This window comes from Acyrthosiphon pisum, chromosome X (genome assembly GCF_005508785.2).
Source record: "Acyrthosiphon pisum isolate AL4f chromosome X, pea_aphid_22Mar2018_4r6ur, whole genome shotgun sequence".
In the NCBI taxonomy this organism is placed as follows: Eukaryota; Metazoa; Arthropoda; class Insecta; order Hemiptera; family Aphididae; genus Acyrthosiphon; species Acyrthosiphon pisum.
In genome coordinates this window covers 89594231-89609529 of record NC_042493.1, presented here as the reverse complement: position 1 = coordinate 89609529, position 15299 = coordinate 89594231, and the positions used below count along the sequence as shown (strand labels likewise).

Below are 15299 nucleotides of genomic sequence, written 5' to 3'. Positions count from 1 at the left end.
ATAATAATATTTAATCGTGACGAATATATACGCACTGTTCCCTTTTCCCATCGCTAGTTAATAAACGCGTTTCACACGTGGCGGATACGAAGCTATGAGTGGGAGTGGAGAATGTTTTATGGTAGAGCGACGACGGCGGTTTTACAGATCTCTGACCCTCACTCACTCTGTCTCTGTCTCTGTCTCTGTCTCTGTCTCTGTCTCTCTCTCTGTCTCTCTCTCTCTGTCCCTCACTCACTCTGTCTCTGTCTCTCTCTATCTCTGTCTCTGTCTGTCTCTGTCTCTCTGTCTCTCTCTCTGTCTCTCTCTCTGTCTCTCTCTCTCTCTCTCTCCCTCTCTCTCTCTCTCTCTCCCTCTCTCTCTCTCTCTCTCTCTCCCTCTCTCTCTCCGAGCTGATTTCGTATGACGCATTTCAGCTGCCAAACACGTTTTATACATTATAATAATTATGTGTTAGATAATTGATACACTTGTGTCGACGACCATGCGGGCATTGTTACAATTTTTTATCGTAAACTCACAAAAAGCAACAACAACAAAAAACAAAAAATGCAGAAAAATTTTCTCCATCTCGGTGTATAATATTGGTGTATTCACCTGCACTCAACGCACTATGACAATATAGTATAATTAGTAATAATAATATAGGTACCTATTGCATTGACCTCCAGTAGACGAGTGTACACCACCACAACGACCGTTATCCATCGCGTGATATACTATAGGTACGCAGTGCATAGGCAAATTATTGCGTATACATAGTAATACCGACTCATACGTAATATATTATTGTTTGTAAAACATGGTTTTTTTTTACACAAAATTAGAAAACAGCAGTGTTGGGTAAATTACTTTTGAAAAGAAATAAAATTACGTTACCCATTACATTAAATATTTTTATTTAAATTACATTCGTATTATTCGACATTATTTTTATCACGTTACTTTCCTTTTTGATTAAAAAAATTAGGGCGTTACAAATAATGTTGGGTACTTATTTTAAAATTTATTACAGAATCAGTCCATATAACGACTACCTACGGACTAATAAGTATAGTAGGTATACTATTTTTTTTCATATGAATTACAGTATATAGGTGTAATATTGATGATGTAAGTACCTACATATTGAATGTTATACACGAACAAGGTGTATAATTATTATTAATAGGAGTAGGACTCTGTGTTTAGAAGGAATGAATTCTTTTTTATAAAAAAAAAAGAACGAGAAAATAAACGAGTTCTTTTTTTCAAGGAAAAATAACAAAAATGTTCGTTTCTTTCTACTACCAATAATTTACATAGATATGTAAATAATTGAAATTAAGATATTATATTTTTTTAATGTGCACCTATAATGTATATTGCCAATTAGTGATCGTTATCGAGTAATGACGTTAATCGTTACTTATTAGTCATTAGTCACTTTATTAATATTTCTCATAAATTACAACTTATAAGTTATAATTTACATAGAAATGAGTTCCTGAATAAAATAAATAAATAATATAAATAAATAAAACGATAAGACAGTCGACATACGTCGACCAATAATTAAACTTTGAAGAAAATCTCAAAATACAATCATAAAATATATGTACCTACTTGTAGGTATATATTATAATTAAAAAATAAAAAAGTATGCATTTGAAAAAAAAAAACATTAATGATTAAATAATAATTTATATTTTATTTGGAACTAAAAAGGAACTTGTTCATTTTCCAAAGGAACAATTCTTTTTTTTTAAGGAACATGGATCGAAACGAATTCCTTCTTATAAGAAACTTTCCGAACACTGGAGTTGGTAAGGATCAGGAAAAGTTAGTATCTTTAATATTAGATATTATGCATTGTTGATTACCAATTACCATCTAAATCTTCGGAAACGGAAATAAATTTTATTTTATTTTTTAACTTTTCCCAAATATACCTAGCACCTAGGTTTTGTCATACATTCTACATTCGTAACTTGTTTTAATTACTTTTAAAAATTAATTTCGTGACAATTGCGTTTATTTAAGCAAAATCTAATTTTATATAATAAATTACTGCAGTGTTACTGCAAAAGTAATTTTATTACAGTAATTTGTAATTTATGTTACGTTATTAGTTATTACCCAGCACTGGAAAATAGGAATTTGCTGGCTGCGCTAGTACCAACTACATATACATAGTCACATAGTTTGAAAACTGTCAAACATAAAATATAATATTGTAGCTTAAATTGTTTATGATTACGAGCGTGACATTTGGGAGAGCCGTCCGCATGACCCTCTTGTGACCTAACATTAAACCCGTATAACGTCATAAACACATTGTCAGTTCAACACGTGTTGTAAATTGACAATTTGCAGAATTATTCTGTTTTGCTCCAGAAATCTCCATTAAAACTATACGGGTGGCCCTAACCAGCAAGACTCGTCGAAAAAAAATTGAGTGATTATAATATCTTGTCATTCGTTCTACCTATGTGTGAATTAAAATAAAATAGTTGCATCATATATCGTTATATTAAAAAATAATGCGTCAATAAGCATAATATTACGTGCGTGGACTGTTATAAGCTTTACATTCGGTATATTATTATGTCATAGAGTCCTTCACAAAAAATTCGATTACTCCTCCTTCGATCACAATTCGGTCGTCAGACTACTTATGTATACTGTTCAGTGTACCTACAGAACCTTAACGAATCCACAACGCTTGGCCTTGTAGATTCTCGTATGCTTTCACATGGCATAGGCACTCCTCTACAGGCCTCTCGCCCCCATATTTAAATCATGTATAAACACTATATGAATACTTATAAGGAGAATTAAAATATGCACTTATAATATTTTCTTAGACGAATTGGTAATATAGATTTTTTTAGAAACGCATAAGCAACCGATTTTATTTTATTTCCGAGTAAACCGAAAAATACTCATAAAATGTTATGATAAAACATGATAATATTGCTTTTGAGTACCTACCTACCTAATAATTTCCATAAAAGTTATGATCAAGAAACGGCACGTGGCACCTTGTCTATATTATATTAAACAATAATGGGTGCCACGCCGAAAGCATTCTATTCACTGTTCATATTAAAATACAATATTATGTACAATATGAGCATAATATTATACCATATACATAATGCGTGTAAATCTATGTATACGTAACGCACACAAATAATGTATATTATACACATCAATATTTCGAACGGAAACCCGAATAATTTGAAATTTAAATTCTGACCCGGTAAAAAGTATTTGTCTTGAAATGATCCCAAACGGATAGTAATATTAACATATTACTACCTATAGGTTCATTCAACTCAATACTAAAGTTTCCTAACAATTCCTAACTTCCTAACAAGTTGGTTCTGCTAATCACAAATCTGCTTTGTTCCGCGTTGGCCGAAGAGAAAAAACAAATAGTGCGCGTTGACATCCTATCAAACAATGCTTACTAAGCTTACTTATCCACAAAATAAGATATTATATTATTATAGTTGATTGATTTTTATTTGTAAAAAATATCTGATTATAATTTTACACTATAGTCTCATACACATTTTGTCATACTGGCATATTATGCTCAGGTAGCTGAAATTATGAATTTTTAAACATGTAAATTAAACTAGTCAACTGTTAAAAGAGGGAGTTTTTTATTTTTGTAACCGTAAAGTATCAACTATATCCAATTTTCTAATAGAAAAAACTCACACTTTAAATTCTCCTAAAGGTACATTAGATAAAAAAAAACCCACAACTTTATAACCTATATGGCTATATATTTAATACTCTCCCAGTATCTAATTTTTAAAAAATTACATTTGGCTTTACATTACAACATGTGTGTGCACATTTAACAAAAAAATAAAGTTTTATATTTAATATTAAAAAAATGGAGGTATTCATTTTACATTTTATTGTTACATGTACCGTTTTAATCGATTTGCAACGCATTTTTTTTCTATTAAATCTACCGTTAGTTGGATGTAGTTTTCACTAGAATAATTTTAGTGGACATGCCGTGTTATTTTTTTAGCTACCTATATATTTTAGATTCTGAATGGAGCAATGAATGTATTGATTTTACAATGATATATTTTTTTTCTGTTTTATTTATTTTTTTTTTTTGTGTCTGTCACCACAATATACTGTTTGGGGTAGTAAAACTGCTTCGATTTAATTTTAAAAACAACATAAAAATTAAGGAAAAACGGGAATTTTTACGCAAAATCGGCTTTAGTTTTTGGTGTACCTCTAAAATGAATAAACGTATATCCATGCAATTTTCTCTGGTTGCTTATATTCGCCTTTTCTACACAAAATAATTATTAAATTTTAAATTTGATTAATTTTGTCAAAATTCGAATAAGGGGCCTTGTATACAATTTTCACGCATTTTTACCCAACAAATAAAATTTTATTGACAATTGTGGAAAAAAACAGCTCATAAAGAATCAAAATTTTTTCAATATTCTAAGGTGTATAGAAAATAAAAATATAACATTCAGTAAAATGTTCATGTATCTAAAGTTATTCGTTTTTGAATAACAACAAAATAACAAAACCGCTACTAATCGTTTGAATATCCAATTTTGTAAAAGTATGAATTTCAAACGCTCATAAAAATTTAATTTGACATGTTTTTAGACATTTTTTTTTTGATAAAGGTAGACTAACTAATGAATAATCTTGTATCACATTTTCAAATCTTAAATTTAAAAATAAAATTTTTTATGAATACTCAACTCAAAATAATTTGCTAATTTTCATGATTTTTTGGTATTTCGTCAAGATTTGAACTTTAAATGCTTATAAAAAAAAAAACTATGACAAAGGATTTTTAATATTTTTCAAATATTATTGTAACAATATAGTAGGAGCCTTGTATCAAATTTTCAATTTTTTTTACCAAACAAAATTTATTTAATAAAGTTTTATTGACATTCATAGAAAAAAATACTAATAAAATTGGAACTGAAAATGTTCCTAAACAGTTCTAAACAAATAAATATTCTTTAAAAATTGTATTGTGTATAGAAAATGCGAATATAAACAACCAGTGAAAATGTCATGTATATACGGTCATTTGTTTTAGAGTCACACCAAAAACCAAAATCAATTTTGTCCTTAATTTTTATGTTGTTTTTCTTGGCGGTTTTGAAAACTATCCAGAATTTTAAAATTTAACCTCCCGAATGCACCAACTTGATTCACTTTTCCATCAAACAAGAAATTGTTGAAGAATATCGAAGCAGTTTTACTTTTTACTGCCCCAAAACGTGATGACAGACATAAAAAAAACACACATTATTGTAAAGTCAATACATCCATCGCTCCTGTCAGAATCTAAAAACTATCTGTTTTAATAATTTGAAATACACAAATTTTATTAAAAATGGGAAGTCTCGCCAATGGGTGGCTTCACCAGTTTTAAAATAATAATACGTTTTTGTATTTTTATTTACGTATATTAGCATTGTATTATGTATGATAAATTATCATAAATTATCTGAAGTCATGCCACAGAGTTTATCAGGTTGAAATTGTTTAATTCTTCAAAAATACTTTTTTTGGAAGTTTTTCTGAATAATATATTATAGTACCTATATAATTCTCCATAACCCTCAAAATGCCAGTTTGCAATCTTTTTGACGCACCATAACAATAGAACAAAAAACAATTTTATCAGATGAATATCCTGTTTATTATTATATTATAGTTTCAATGGGAACAGTACCATAGTTTTGTTCGAGCGTTCTTTCGTCATCAGCTAAGCAGTTATAATGTAGCACAGATGTGTCGTGTTTGGCGAGGTGAAGAACGTTCGACTGTGTACAATATAACTTATGAGTAAACAGAATATTTTTTTAAGCATAACGTCGTTATAGAATTTATTGTCTAGAAAAATATTATGTATTCCACAAATCGAATATCACACGAAATAGGTTGGGTGATGAATTCAAACGGTAATCAACGCATCAAAGAGTCATATATAAGTAATTCATCGACCATCGTATTCTATTTTGATATCGAAATTGTATGCGATGTATGCTATAGATTATATTTTTGTAGTTTTTGCTGTATAAACTACATTAATATTAAGACTTACATAAATGCTTATATCGAGATTTATTTCATTTATTGTAGAAAAAGCCTGTCCGCGATAACGAGTATTTTATCATTTATATCATACATTCAGTCAAATAATTTCTAGTTACGTAATCATGTTACATATTTTGATAATAATATGTACAGGGCACTTAATGCGGCCATCGGGTTAATTGTTATTAATAAATCCAAGAAGTGTAAACAACTGTCACAAATATATTTTTGGACAATATTCAAGTTTCCCGCCTGAATACATTATTTTTGGTTGGCTCGAAGTGTATATTTTAATTTTGCAAGAAAATAATATTAGCAAGAATTTGACTACGTATTATGTTCATCAAGTCGTTCTACCTTTGTGAGATAAACACTACGCTCATTACAAATAAAACGTGTGTTTACCAATATACCCCATTCCATACCTCCACGTAAGTAGGTACTCATCAATGTGCATTTTTCATCAAAACTTGGTTGAAGCATAGTCGTTACAGTGCGTTAATATGTTTGCCTACTGCTCATAGTACATTATATTCATTGCCGATATTAGGTAACTTGTGAGTATTATCAACAATATTTAACATAATAAAATAACCACCTGTATTACAATATTACAGTCATATTATAGGTTTTAACAATCCGGATTTTAAAAACTTGTTTGAATTTTCCTACATGTATACCTACTAACATTTTTACATTGATTTGTGTTGTAATTTTTTGTTAGTTGATACAGCTGGTATGATATTTTAATCGGGCATAAATTATACTAATCTTATATTTCTTAATAATTAATAAAGAGAAAAAAAATAAAGTTATATTATAGATTATCGAATGACGCAATAAGAACGAATTTGGTGTATGGCAACGACTAACGAAATATGTTACTGTGGTTCGTAATGATGAATAATATTTATTGAAATAATCATTGTTTTTGTATTCAATACAATATTATACATAATATTATTATACACGCACAATATACTAGAAACCGAGATAATATACGCCGTAATTCTGACTGCGGGGTCACAATGTAAGCCAACGAGGAAAAACAAAATCATTAAAAAAAATACACGAAGATAACAAAAAACATGACGCACGATACGCCAACGTTATTATAATATTCGGTTTCCGGTGTTCACCGGATAAGCCCAATGAGTGTGTGTACAGAATAATATTATTAAAGCAAACACTCAACTAAAATATTATACTGCGAGACGAGCCAGCTATATAGTCAGAATCGAGGGTAAACGCGATGGGTGTATTGATTTAAATTGTGGTCGTCATGGCGATGGCGGGTGACTTGTAAATTCGGCACTACGAAATCGTCCAGTCAAATTTAGGTACATGAACGAGTAAAATAACTGTAACTCGATTATTGTAATGGTAAATTGTGATCATTTTTAACATCATACAATATCAATATATAGGTATGTTGTACTTATAATTTAACTGTACACACTACACACGTTTCAAAATCAACATATTTTATTAAAACAATAATAATGTTGAACGAGTTAAAATGCAAATCATAATAATGATGGTATAATATTGTTTCAGTTATTAAGCAGTCGGTGGGTATCTAAAGGGTTTTTTTTAAATATCCAGAAATAATAAGCGTCACTATTTTAACATGAGTAATTTTGATAGTATCTACATTTTTAATTTAGTTAATAGTTATGATTATATTTTATGTACTTTTGAAGCATTATATTTTGCAGGTTTTCTTTTATCTTCCACAATTATTTATATACAATTTACTCGATATTATGTATTTTCGTATACATTATTGTTGACGAGGTTTGTGAACACTATCAGTGAATGCAAAATTTCGATTAAAATTAAAGCTTTTGTTAAAACTATTATTCTCACACGCAGTTCTGTGGTTTAAATCAGCCACGTTGCAGCAAGCCATATTGTCGGATACATCTGTTATCTGTATTAATATTTACTTATATAAAATTGTTTCAGACCAAGCCCTTTATGGTAATTTGGCTTATAGCTCGTCGGAGAAACTTCCTGCAAGCGACAAGAACTAGGACAGAAAATACGATGTGTACATACCTACCTAAACTTGGCTGAATGGACATTTTTGGATCGCGATATTTATCGTAGACCTACATTTTATCAGTTCGTTTCAGACGGAATATACACTATATACACGTGCCCGTCGCCTGAGTGAGATCTATATACGTAACTATAACGGCAATAATGTATATAAACCTATATATTGATTGAAAACTGATCAGAAAAATACTGATGATGTATATCACTGGAACGTGGCCGTTTGCTGATCAATAGCGTTCACAGAACTCCGAACCGAGTCACAGAGATTGGGTCGTGTTCGTTTTATAAAATATAAAGGAAGGTATACGACTGCATAGTAGTAGTTAACCTCTTGTGGAATATTAAAAAAAAAAAACTAATCGACGACTGGCAACAGTATAAAAAAACCGAAGAGAAAGTGAGCCGAGAGAATGTATATTTTGGTCGACCTATTATAAAAAGTACCTAACGACGTAGTAAAAAAAAAAATAATAATAATAATAAAAATATATACCTGATAATATTATATTCACATGTGAAGATAATAATATTATATTACTGTAAATGGGCAACGCAGGTAATGGATTGTCCATGTTAAATTAAGTGTAGGCATACATATATTTACGAGTCGAATTAATGGAAATTCGTAGTCGGACTAAAATCTGTACGGCTTGATGCATAATTTAAATTTTAATATAATTTATAATATTATGCACGACGATTCGGTCATTGCTGTGCAGATCAGAATAATATTCATGACGGTAGGTAAAATACGTGTATACACTTTCAAACGATACTCATCTTCGCCGCATAACGTATATGCATAATGCATTAGTTAAGTTTTTAAATCCGACACGATAATATTATTATTATGCCTACACGAACAGAAATCAAAATAATAAATAAAAAACACGACGGGATCGTTAAAATAAAAGGATGAAAAAACGTCACCGTAAAAACTCATATTTTTTTGGCTTTTCGACATCTCGTTAATCCTACGAGTCCGGTTCTCACGGTCGGGTAATCGGACACCTGGGTAGGTATTATAATTGGGAATATATTATTATTATTATTTTTTTTATAATATTATGTATTACGTAATCGGTGAAAGAAATAAACGCCGTAGGCCGTACCTACCTGTTTTTTTTAGATAGGACATTCTGGGAAAATAATATTATGCGTCGGTTATATATTATATCTAATCTATATGATAAGTCTTAACCCATTAAGTGCATTAACATAATTTACCTTTCACGGACGCGCCTATTCAGAATTATCAAAATTAATTGTATATTTGCATAAGAATATATTATAATACGCCGAAGATAAAACGCTGCGGCGTTCGATAATGCTGAAGGTGCAGGTGCCTAATAGCTTTACAGAAAAAAAACGGTTAAATATTTGTTTGGAAATAATAATCCGACGCATCTGAACGGTCGGAATTGTGTATGCCTATACTAGTTTTATATTTTTCTGAAACTCGTTATCGACTAGGTTTAACAGGTAACTATATAATGATAATTTATATTATATAATATTATATTCCAACGACTTTTTATAATACCATATTATAATATTGTTGTGTCGAAATCGTTGTGCTGCACGAAAAACATTGTACCTATATACTCGGAGTGTACGTAGATGACTATTTGTATGAGTCGTCAGCGTATATTATATAGCTGTTATAAGCAGTTAGGAATGGTTTTATTATTTTAAATTCTTATCCACCTGTATGCGCCTACGATTTTTATTTTTAAAAATCGCATCACTAAACTGCAGCGTGTCATTATAGGTACGAGCTAGGTACCTATTAAATTGATTGCCTTTCTCGGCAATTTGTTTCACTCGCAAATCCCAACTCCCGCAATACTAATCACAGTGCTCACTATGCATACCTAATAAGATAATATAGCCTAAGAATACATATAACATTATTATGACACGTGCATAACAATATGTGTACGTACGCTCGACCTTCAATTCGAAAAACTACAATAATAATACTTGTAAATGTATTTAGAGGAGAAGGGCTAATATGCGTGCTGTGGGGTAATATTTCAGTCAACTATGATTCTCTGTGGTGCATTATAATTTAAGTCGACAACGTTGCGAATACGTTCAACCATACAATTATACTTTCCCGCATAATACGAGTGTTCGGTACATGTTCAGTCGACCGAAGTGCTGCATAGTGCATGTGGAGAAAATTGTTATTTCATTTCTTTGAAAATTATTTTTATATTTTTTATTTCTAGGTGAGTGGTTTCGATATTATATAGTTAATAGAAAAACACCTACTCTACTTGTGTGATCGATCGTACATTTATAAAATATGAACAGATTATATTAATATACCTACACATTATATCTACCTACCCACATGATTTTGGCAACACTTCAAACCAAACCTACCTATATATATATTCATTTAAATTCCACCACAAGTACCTACATTTTATTAGTGTAAGCTCAGCCAGGAAAAAAAACTCGGGTAAGATAGGGTTTACGTAAACTCCGCCAGTGAAAAAAATTAAATAATAGAATAAAAACAAATAATATATTATTATTAAAAAAAAAAAATCATAATTTTTATAACAATCGTTTTTATTAATCGATAATAATAGTTAAGCAATCGAATATACCAAAAATATATATATAACAATAATAATATCCCGAAGACTCCGAACAAATCATACAAATAGCAATGTCTTTTACAATTTTAGGTGAGTATATGTTATGCTATGTTATATTTTGTTATGTTATAAATTTTAATATTTTTAACTGTGGACTAAAATGATACAATTTAATATTTATAGTTATTTAAAATATTAAGCCTAATATAAATCCATTATAATAACTATTTATATCGTTCACCAACCACATCATTTTTTTTTTCATTTTTCATCTTTGAGTTTATTTGATTAAGATATATAAAAGGTATTTTAGTTTTACATGAGCAAGGTCTTAATACCAAGGAAGTTTCCATATACCCATTAAAGGTAAGGAAATAAAACTGGCGGAGTTTAATTTCATTTAGTTTCATTACCTTTTTATCTAACCGGTATTATACCGGTAGAGTATACAATCGCTCCTAAATGCAATAAGCGTATGTCTAGTTTATCATTACATATAATAATAAATTAAACCGTTTGTTGATGATTTTCGGGCTATAGCGATAATACGACAATTTTTTGTACCTACCTATTTTATAATTACTGCATCATTCAAAAACCACACGGTTACCATTCAAACCCGTATATTTGTAATATACCTAAACCTCATTCTTTAATGTCGCACATTGTTTTACATATAGTAATTATTTACTTTTAAACTTCGTCGGTTGTTGAAAAACCTTTTACGGTTTAAATAATTATATGATTAAAAAAGTCTATTTAGTAGGTATATTATACGTGACAAATAAAACAACGGTTACTTACCTATATAAATTATAATCATAAAATAGTCTTTTTTTTTATCATTATCTACTATACATAAACGTTTCATATTGATAGCTAGATTGCCTTGCTTATGTGGGCTTGAGGTGGACAAGACGTACGACTAAAATATATCATTAACAAATAACGTGTAAAAACATTATTTTCCGTATGTATAACTAACTAAAATTTGACTTATTATGAAATAAAAGATGGATAAACTTAAATACATATAATGATCGGGAACAGTTGAAATTATTTTAAAAATGCGTGATAATTGCATTTCAGAAAGACGTACCTATGTGGTAATATACCTTATATTATATAGTATCACGTGTGCGGAAATTAACGGAATTTGAAAAAAAAAAACGTTAAGTTTAAATATTTTAGTTTCGGAATTGAATGATGACTTTTTATTTTGAGTGTCCAGTTATGATAACCATCGTACAATATTTTGTTGCACAAAAAATAAAAAAATTGTCTACCTACCTATGTAACATAACCTAACGAATAATATTTGGTTATTCTTATATTACTATCATTATTTCAAAGTTTAAATCTTAAATCATTTATACAGAATATTCGCATTTCTGTTAACTATAGCAACAATATTATAGGTACCTACTGGGTTTTTCTGTCACTCTGCAGTAATAAAAAATGTAAAATAAAAAATGGTAGACCATTCTAAATGATTTGACCTCCACTATAATTGTCGTAGGTATTTATCGTCGTGTTGCTTATGCGCAGTAAAAAAAAAAAGCTAATATAATATTTTGTATATAATATTATATTAATATATATTTAATGCGATATGATTAGTTTATTGTGGTCTGTGATTCGTGTAACGGACGTATTTCAATGATCATTTAGAGGGAATCGGGGCAGCTGCTTAGGGCGTTTAACATTTAGGTACTTAACTTCATTGTGCCTTCTATTATGTGCCAATCTATCAGCAATTCAATTTTATTTTTATGTTCCAATGCCTTTAGTATATTACATTGTATGTTCACTGACTTAAAAAACACTAAAATTCTACGACAGATTAATTTTTATATTGAATCTATACGAACTTTTCAAGTTTTAACACTCCTAGTACGCATGTGCACGTAGTACAGCTTATCATTTTTAAGCAATGCTTATTATTTTGATTTCATATTTGCGTTAGGTCAGCTATTTAAAATTATTACTAATCAAAAATTGTATTTATTTTAAATCAAAACGTTTCGAATTTAACTATAAATACCTACATTTTTTTTTCAATTTATAAAAATGTTTAAATACCAATACCCCTACTATTAGTTTATTTGTTAATGCGTTTAGATAATATTATTTTTATATAAAATATTTTGTGTTAAAGTATATAGGTATTACAAACAGTACCTATTAAACATTTCATCAAACTGTTACAAATAGAACAATATTATAAAGTTATGTTAATAATAATAACTCAATAACAAGAAATGTCCCAAACTATTATTTTTTCAATATTTTAATATTTTTATAATAATATTTATATTTTTTATAATATTATTTATATTCTTATAATAATATTTTAAATATTTCGAAAAATACATATATGATTAAATTTTAAATTTCTCTCTTTTGGTAAATGTTGACTTTGGAGCTAAATAGCTGTGTCAAAGTCAAAATCACTTTTAAAATAGGTCTACTCAAATATGTAAAGAATAGGTGGGTATTGTTATTAAATATTAAAGTAAATTTTTGTAAATTCAAATACATTAAAATATGTTGAACTGCGCAAAAATTTTAAATATTTATAATAAACCTAACTTATCATAAAGTTATGCTTCAATCCAATGTAATTCAGCCAGGAAATGTATTGTTTCCTAAATCAGTGAACACACGGTACCTATAAAATGGTATCTATATGTATTATATTTTATATATTAATATTATATTTGATTAGGAGATTTCACTGCAGTCTGCATTTTATATTATATAAGTGTTATAATTTTTAATATAATTATTGTTAATGACTGACCGTCGTCGACTTGGAGTCTTGTGATGATCGTAGATATCGGATAACATATCACTACGCCCACGGCGTTCGAGATAACCGCTGAGTAAAAGCTAACGAACCACCTCGGGTAGTCGTACTTCTCGTGGAAATGGGAATCATTTTCTTTGATGTGCTCGTAAGTCATAAGATCAATTCCGGCGAACAAGAAAATGCTTAGCGTACTGGGCCAGAAACCTTTGAAGAATGCCCACACACCTCCACTTTTGTAAGTCTTAGCCACCACGTCCATGGTGTTCGTGTATTTGCCAACAATGAGACGCGTTTTTATAGTCTATGGGTGAAAATGTATTTTTGTTATTATTATTACGAATATTGTTATTGCTATTATTATTATTTCAATTGGTTTGATAAGCTTTTGCTATATCTCCCGATAATATTAAAAAAAAACCATCCCACAAAAATAATTGGATTTTGGTAATCAAAGCAGGATTATTGAATATAAATTGGTTTTTTATAGGTATAATAAAACAGTAAGTATATTGCAAGGTTGTATTTAGTATTTTTTTACGCCCTTGATAAATTAGAACAATATTTTAACTTATTTTACTCATCCAAACGTTGAAATCCAAATAGTAATAATAATAATAACAATAAAAATAATAATAATAATATAATAATATTCAAATTTGACTTTTCAAGATAATTGTGACTTGTGAGCATCAATTATAATTTATGTTATCCCAACAGACAACAGTTCATCAAAAGTGACTTCGTAAAAATGTTTTTTGGCCAAATTCATAATTCCTTAATAATACAGTTTATCAAATAACCCTTATTTTTGGTTTTTTAGTAAATGTATTTTTTTAGGGCTTGACATGCAATTAAAATATGATTAATACGTTTAAAAATTAAAATATATACTTTTATATGAAAATTATTAACGTTATTTAATAAAAATATTATTTTCTTATTAATAAATTGAATGCAATAAATAAATTCCTTATTTGAAATTAAAAATATAAAATATTTTTATTATTAACATAACGTGTGATTGACGAATTTTTTTTGAGCAACTGTCTTATAGATCTATAATTTGGGTAGACTTAGAGTTGTGAACCTATCCCACAGAGCATAAAAATATTTCCTAACTATGGTAAAAATATTTTCAGGAAAATAATATTATAGTTGTCGAAATATTTAAAAAAAAGTTGCGTAAATAATTAGGAAATATTTTAGTTATATTCTTTGGCCAAAAAGTTCATATTTTTGAAAATATTTTATGAAAACTTTATAAAAATAGCAAGTCTACATATTTGTGCGATCATATGATAATACAATATTTTGTTATAATGAGAAAATATTTATATAATATTATAAGTTATATATTAACTATTCAAGCACTTTAAAATATTCACAAAATATTATCATTTCCCAAATGCCGTGCAAAATATTGTCTAAAATGTAAATCTAAATTATCAACAAAAAATGAATAATCTAATAGAAAATATCAAAAAAAGTGAAGAAAAATGCTTTCAGTGTAAGTGGAGCACGTAGTTCATATTTTGATCTTTTGTGCGCACTATATCAAATAAAGGCTATTTATTTTATACGTTCCTATAGGAATAAATAACGTATAACTATATATAAGCGGGGATCTAATAAAAAAATATAGTTTTAATAACGATTTAATTAAATGTTCTGTAATGTTGTTCTCTTTTCCATCGTGTGTTATAAAAATA

The 15299-nt window shown here is 28.7% G+C and overlaps 1 protein-coding gene across 3 annotated transcripts in view; it reads right to left on the bottom strand.

Annotated features, from left to right (window-relative positions):
• LOC100573429 (probable calcium-binding mitochondrial carrier F17E5.2) overlaps positions 1-14383 on the bottom strand; it is a 20041-nt gene extending 5658 nt beyond the window's left edge. For all 3 annotated transcript variants that reach the window (XR_003839745.1, XR_003839744.1, XM_029491051.1), the window contains exon 1: positions 13582-14383. Coding sequence is in view for 1 of the 3 variants with exons in the window: in XM_029491051.1 (XP_029346911.1) it covers positions 13582-13849 (268 nt within the window). In the remaining 2 variants the exon portion in view is untranslated. The remainder of the gene's footprint in view (positions 1-13581) is intronic.
• Positions 14384-15299: the final 916 nt, after the last annotated feature.